At 33.6% G+C, this 7,301-nt stretch overlaps 1 protein-coding gene across 2 annotated transcripts; it reads right to left on the bottom strand.

Moving 5' to 3' along the window:
- Positions 1–3,300: 3,300 nt before the first annotated feature.
- Positions 3,301–7,048, bottom strand: LOC107921277 (pentatricopeptide repeat-containing protein At2g33680). 2 transcript variants are annotated; one of them, XM_041086508.1, is made up of 2 exons: positions 4,778–7,048; positions 3,301–3,923 (listed from the first exon to the last, which is right to left on the bottom strand). In XM_041086508.1, the coding sequence occupies exon 1, from the start codon at positions 7,043–7,045 to the stop codon at positions 4,778–4,780; it is 2,268 nt and encodes a 755-aa protein (XP_040942442.1). In that variant the 5' UTR covers positions 7,046–7,048; the 3' UTR covers positions 3,301–3,923. The 2 variants fall into 2 exon arrangements, with proteins under 2 accessions (XP_040942442.1, XP_016706639.2); XM_016851150.2 differs by having other exon boundaries at positions 3,301–3,920.
- Between the last annotated feature and the right edge of the window lie 253 nt (positions 7,049–7,301).

Genomic DNA, 7,301 nt, shown 5'->3' with positions numbered 1-7,301 from the left:
AAAATTGATATGTGATAGTCATAGCTTATGGTTTTGCAAATATAGATGATTGATGCTAATGTGAACTTAGTAAAATGATAGGATACAATTGGTATGCGAATAGGGTCATATGCGCACTTGTTACAAGATACTAACAATGTGAAAATTATGATACATTAATTTGTGATCTAGCATTTGTTGTGGATCGAGTATTCATTGTCTCTTTGGAGACCCTAGTGTGGTGTATTTGTATGTGATAGTCATAGCTTATGGTTTTGAGAGATGTATTTGTATGTGTACATACATTTGATGCTTACGGGCTTTGCACTTTAGTGCTTTGGTATGGTGTAGTTTATGCTCAAATGAGCTACTTTGGTGTGGGGTAGTTCACCCCACATGTCTGAGCCCATTTTACCAGGGTTCCATTGGGCGAAATGTTAAAACTGAACTTTGAAAACGAAAAATGAAAATGAACCGGATTTGATAAGCTATAAAAGTATGTGACTAAAATTGTATTGGCATGGACTAGTAGCTTAATGAAATTATATGAAATTGTGATGAACTTATGTGAATTGGTACAAATTAATGATGTTTTGGGTTATGTTTATAATGTTTAATATATATAGACATCTATGCTTCTTATGCTCATTTTGTTGTGACATTAAGTGCCATGTTCTAGCTAAATATATATGCCTAAACCTTTGGTAGTCAACATGTTCACCTATGACCAAGGTAAGAGTTGTAAATTTCATTTGAACTTACTAAGCATTATATACTTACCTGTCATTGTTTTTCTTATGTGTAGATCCTTAGTTTGCGGAACCCACAAAGAAGGATCAGCGCGGATACCACACTATCATCAAGATAGTAGAAGTATGTTCATTTTGGTACCTAATGTTGTGGCATGTATATAGGGTCTTTTTCTATGTAAATGATCATCCCAACGTGAATGCCAATATTGTATTTGTGGGCTAAGGTTATGTTTTGTATGTTAATGTTGGTAATTGGTATAATTTATGCCTAGTTTTTTTATCATGTTTATTGCAATTTTAATTTTTTATTTCAAAATTCGCATAGGCCTTATGTGTTTAAACTTGAAAAATGTGGTAACTTGGTATGTTAAAGTTGGAAAATGGCACAGTTATGTCAAGTTCATGAATATGTTTCAAATGCCATTTGAATTCTTTGATCTAAAGAAGTTTAGTAAGCCTTATGTACCCAAATTGCATGATATTGTTGAATTGGAATGAACATATGTATGTTAAAATGTTTTGGTAGGAAGTATTGAATGTGTTCCATAATGATTTTTTTCCAAAACAAGGGGTAATATCGCGACAACAAGTTCCTATGTCATGACTTAAATTGAAAGTGAGTGGTGTTGCGACCTTGAGTTTTCTGAAGTCGCCACGACACTTACTGATTGATGAGGTCATGACGTGATAGCCATGATATTGCGATGTCAGCCCGTGAGTTTTGAAAAATTTTCAATTAAGTCTTAATCAACCTCAGGTTAGCAAAAGAGCTTTGTAAGCTTGTATAAGACCCGAAAATGATTATACAACATATCAAGAAGGTGTTTTATACTTGTTGGCATGCTAGAATGGTTAAATCGTACTAAGTTTAGCTGAAGTTGCTCCGTCAACGAATGTGGCACCCTATAGCTCAGACCCGATGATCGGGCCGGTTAAGGGGTCTTACACAAAGGCTTTCATTTTAATCGATCGCAACTTGTATGCTAGTTGCTCTATTAAAAATGATGCATCTCCTATCTTGCGGTATGACATTCCTTCTCAGGTTATTCAATAAGAAACCTCAAGCATTCGCGGATTCCTGTTCAACAATTGCAAATGCTATTCATAGGATGTTTCAATTACTGTCTTATGCAACTACTAACAGTAGGTGATGCTCATATCTTTTGTACATGAATGTACCGTCTATTTGGACGAATGACTTACAATACTGGAATGCATTAATGCGTGGCTTGAATGTCCAAAAAAACCGAAGGAAATGTCTTTTGCTTGAAACCATTCGATCTCTGTTGTACACAAGTTCTATTTGTCAATCGATGATGGTACTTAGGACGTACTGATTCAGTACACTCAACCACTACCACATCTCATTATATGATTTCTCCATCCCACCGTACATTTTATCCATTTCCTTTTGTTTTGCAACCATTTCTTTGTAGTAGTATACAGTGTAATCATATTGACTGTGGATATCAACAATCAAAACTACCACGAGAATCTTAGGATTCGCTTTCACCAATGGTAATACAATGTAAGAGATAAGGACAAAATCCAATTTCGGATGATCCTATGAAATACTTCCAACAATACAAGTATGTGAGTTGTTATATTTCTTTATCATCCACAATCTCGTCTTCTTCCTCAATGATGTCATGATTTTCTAAGGACATCTATCATAACATTTTACGCACTTCGCCTCGTATTTATTCTAACAAGATTTCGTAACTTTGAAATTATCTGGCTACTTTGTGTTGTACAACTTTATTGCAAAAAGAACATCTTTGGTGGAAAATCCATCCCGACACATAAATCGTCGAAATTTTTAAAACTTGTATGCCCCAATCTTCTGAGCTTCAATGTCAACATTAAGCATATAGGATGCTAAAATTTTCATTCATCCCTCCAACGTTGTTGGGAAGTTCATGATCAGAATCACTCCCTTTTAGTACATCTAGAATGGCCTTCGATTCAAAAAATAATGCAATTTTAGAACCATTGGGCTCGCTCTCTCTAATAGTTAATCACTGGTTTCATCACTTTGTATTTGGCATTCAATATCACCCGAGTTAATGAATCATATACCAAATTGGAAGTCACTTAGCCGATGTAAGGGGTCAGGAGAACATCATTCGTTTTCGGCAACCCTATGTTCAAATTAATATTGCTTACAAAATGCCTTCCCATATAACTTGATGGAATATGTATATAAGGGTTTGGAGCATAAGACATCAGCATATCGATGTCGAAATCAAATGCGCTAATAGAATGTCGTGGCTTAGGTTACTAACTAACCTCGAGGTATGCCAAAATTGCAATTAAAGGCTCCAAGAGATGAATGCCTTTCCATTGATGATTTTGGCATCCTCTGGTACAAGCTTTCCAACAACATTGTGAAACCATCGCACAAACGTGTTATTGGACTTTGCTTCCTATTCCTGACCAAAAGTGGGATACATATTAATAGGAAATGTTGACAAACTCGAACCACTTGCCTATATATCGTCAAATAAAGATAAATATTATAAATAAAGTACATTGACAAGTAATTATTTACTTACTTGAAACAAATTAGTCTACTAGGGTGAGTATCAAAATTATGCTGCAACAACTACAAACTTTATTTTAAAAAATGCATAAAAACAACTTAATATTGTAACATCAACACTCTTTTCCTCAACATGAAAATTTTCTCCACAAAGGTTATCTTAACTCCGAAAGATCTTTCCATATCATTTCCATTTTATAGGAAACATCTACCACCGATAAGTAAATTTTCTCCACAAAGGTTATCTTAACTCCAAAAAATCTTTCCATATCATCTCCATTTTATAGGAAACATCTACCATCGATATAAAACATGTTTAAAAATGTTGGAAAAAAATCAAACATAATTACACGAAATTAAAAAATGCTTCCTGCGTTTTACTAAAAATTTATGCTTGGAATTCTTGAGAAAACTAAGAAATGTTTTTTTCTTAAAATCAAGATTCATCTCAGATTTTATCATGTCTCAATCAAAGAAGAAGAAAAAGAAGAAGAAGAAGGTGCACTTTTTCCATATAGGTTTGTCATGATTCACCCCTCGTAGAATGTGCACTTCTTCCATATTGGTTTGCCATGTCAACGGAAAATAATTCCTACAGGAAGCAGCGTTTCACCCCTCGGACGCCACCATAGCAAAATCAACTTATTCTGCTAAAAAAAATTAAAACTGGTCTATGTTTCAAAATTGTTTTCCAAAATTGACATTTTGCACTAATTTTACCTCAAACATAAGTACAAAAAAATATATCTACCCTTATATTGATAATAAAATTTTAATTTTAATTTCTAAATATTACAATATTAATCTCAAATATTATAATTTTCATTATTATTAAACATGCATATTTAGATTTAATCATATAATAAATTATATATAATTGATTATTTTAATAAAATTATTTAATATTAAATTTTTATTTTAACAATAAACTTAACACTAATAATAATTTTAAGTAATATTCTTAATCTTTTATTGAAAAATTATGTTACTATTTTAATTATACATATATATTGCAATTTATAAATATTTTAATAATATAAATACGATTATTTGTTTAAAACCTACATAATTTTATTTATCCTTTCCAACTCTAATATGCTACTATCTGCTCTTATATTTATAATATATGTAAGTTCGAATTAAGTTTTAATCATATATTGATTATTATTTCAGTCTAAAATATTATCTTATTATAAATTAAAATTTGATGGTTAAGGAAAATGCTTTTAAAATATTTTGTAATAAATATAATTTATGCAGTATTTGTTTTATGGAAACAGATTTCAAAAATTGATTTTAAAAAAATTTATCAAATTAATGAAAAATATTTTATATAGAATCGTCCAAACATAAAAAGAAATATATATTATTCTTTTCAAAAACCATTTTCTGAAAGCTGATTTCACAACCTAATTCTAACTTCAACTACTGGCAAAGAAATGTTCAAAAAGTTAGAAAACACCATGAATTTATTAGTTAAGCAATGTTGTAAATTTATCCATACCTATACAATTTCACCAATCGAATGAGGATCATTGATATCACAATTCTTCCACTTGATTTCATCCATTAACTGATCCAAATTTGCATAAATGTCACTACTTTCTGGATGATCCTTGTCACTTGCCACAAAACAATGGACCTTATTATCAATTTCAATCCAACTACAACCTGCTTGCTTACTTAACTTCAAGTCATTCATGGCTGTCCTGACTTTCAGCGCCTCATCTAACATTCCAGATCCAGCATACGTGTTCGAAACAAGTATGTAGGAACCAGCTTCTTCAGGCGACAAGTCTAGCAAGTTTTTTGAAGCTAACATGGCAAAATCTATATCCCCTTGTAACTTACAAACATTCACCAATGTCCTCCATAGCAAAGGCGAATCCCGAAAACGGCTGTTGCTAATAAGATTCATGGCTTCAGACAAGCACCCTGCCCTCCCTAAAAGATCAACCATACAAGCATAATGCTCAATTAACGGGTTGATCTTGTAACTTGATTCCATTTCATTGAATATGCGTATCCCATCGTGCCATAACCCTGTGTAACAACAAGCTTGAAGGATAGCCAATACGGTAAACTCATCAACTGCAAAACCTTCTCCTTTAATCTCTTTGAAGAGCCGAAGTGCTGCTTTACCTTGACCATGAATGGAATACGCAGAAACCATGGCATTCCACGAAACTGAATCACGACAATGCATACCATCAAATGTTTGACAAGCCCCTTTGATGCTGCCACATTTAGCATACATGGTGATCAAAGCATTACTCACCATTAAACTGGATTCAAACCCCGTTTTGATGGTGTAAGCATGAAGAGTTTCCCCTTTTACTAAACAAGCTTGATTAGCAGATAAACTAAGAAGCCTTGAGAAAGTGACTAAATCAGGCTTTATACCAGCAAATCTCAACTGACGAAACAAAACCATAGCATCTTCATCATCATCATCTCTATTTGTTTTTATGAATCCAACAAGAATAGCATTAAACAAAGCAATACTTTTACTAGAGAAACCATCGAAAACTATTTTTGCAGACTTTAGGTTATCGGATTTGGAATACATATCTACTAATGCAGTCACAATATTGGCATCACACAGATAACCACTCTTAATCACAAATCCATGGAGCTGAACTCCCAAATCCAAGTTTCTGCACTCTGAGCAGCCATCGAGCACAGTTACTAAACAACTTGGATCACAGTAAATTCCATGGTAAAGTAATTCCAAGAATATATCAGCAGCCTTTTCACTGCAACCATTTCTTACATACCCCGATATAAGCGCAGTCCAAGAAATCAAATTCCTCTCACTCAAAGAATGAAACATTCTCTCACTGTCTTCAACCATTCCAAGCTTCCCATACATAGTAATCAGAGCATTCCCTAAAGAGGTCACATTGATGACTCCATACTTGACAGCAAGCCCATGCAACTGTCTCCCTTCCTCAATGCCTACATTTTCACTAAATGTGCTTATTATATTAGTAAAAGTATAATCGGTTGGCTCCAAATCTGAGCTTAACACATCAACAAAAGCCTGAAAAGCTTTCTCCATAAACCCAGCCTTTCCATACTCCAAAATCATGTAATTCAAACACTGAACATCCTTGACGCTAATGTTGTTAAAAACATTTTCCGCTTCATTTAAGAAACCAGTCGTTGAATACAAGGAAATCAAAGAAGTACCCACAAAAGCATTCCCTTCAATCCCACTTTTTATAACAAAACCATGGATTTGCTCACCTCGAATCAAGTCTTCTTCCTCGCTACACGCTTGTAAAATCACCGAACAAGTATGTTCGTTGAACTTCTCACCAGAGAAACACATATCATGAGCGATACTAAACACGGATTCGGAGTCTCCATTGTTTAAATGCCCTTTAATTAAAGTAGTCCAAGTGATTGTGTTTCTAACAGGAATTTCATCAAACACCTTTCGGGCATCATGCAGTTCGTTGAATTTAGTATAAAAATTGATAAGATTATTTCCTTGAAAAACATCATTTGAAGAGTTGGATTTTATTAAAAAAGCGTGAATTGCTTGACCCAACAAGAAATTTCCAGACCCGATGGAGAGCTTGAGAAGATGAGGCCAATCTTCAGCGAGAACCATCTCTTTATTAGTTGAAATGCTGGAGATGGAGCAATTGACTTTTTTTAAAGATGGGCATTTGGCCTTAACAGGTAGCTTGGCTTTTGTTAAAAACACTGGATTTTGGGGTTTAAACGGATGAAGAAGAACGGTGGCGCCATAAGCAGCTTCCATGGATATTTGATTTGAATCAAACAAATTAATAAATAAATTCAAAAAAAAAAAGGCACATATATGCTCCTGGGCTGAAATTTGGCTTGGGCTTAATTGGACCCAAAATGGGGCCTATGAGAAAACTGACCCGATAAACAGTTTCTGTTAGTTTAATTTATGGTTTTCTGTCCATGTAATTTGAGGATTCAGTCCCAATAATTTTGTTTGACTCATTTAATTCTCATAATGATTTAGTTCAAATCATTAACATTGCTAG

Source organism: Gossypium hirsutum, chromosome D01 (assembly GCF_007990345.1).
Source record: "Gossypium hirsutum isolate 1008001.06 chromosome D01, Gossypium_hirsutum_v2.1, whole genome shotgun sequence".
In the NCBI taxonomy this organism is placed as follows: domain Eukaryota; kingdom Viridiplantae; phylum Streptophyta; class Magnoliopsida; order Malvales; family Malvaceae; genus Gossypium; species Gossypium hirsutum.
Note: the sequence above shows the minus strand (reverse complement) of the source record. Positions and strands in the feature narration are given on the sequence as shown.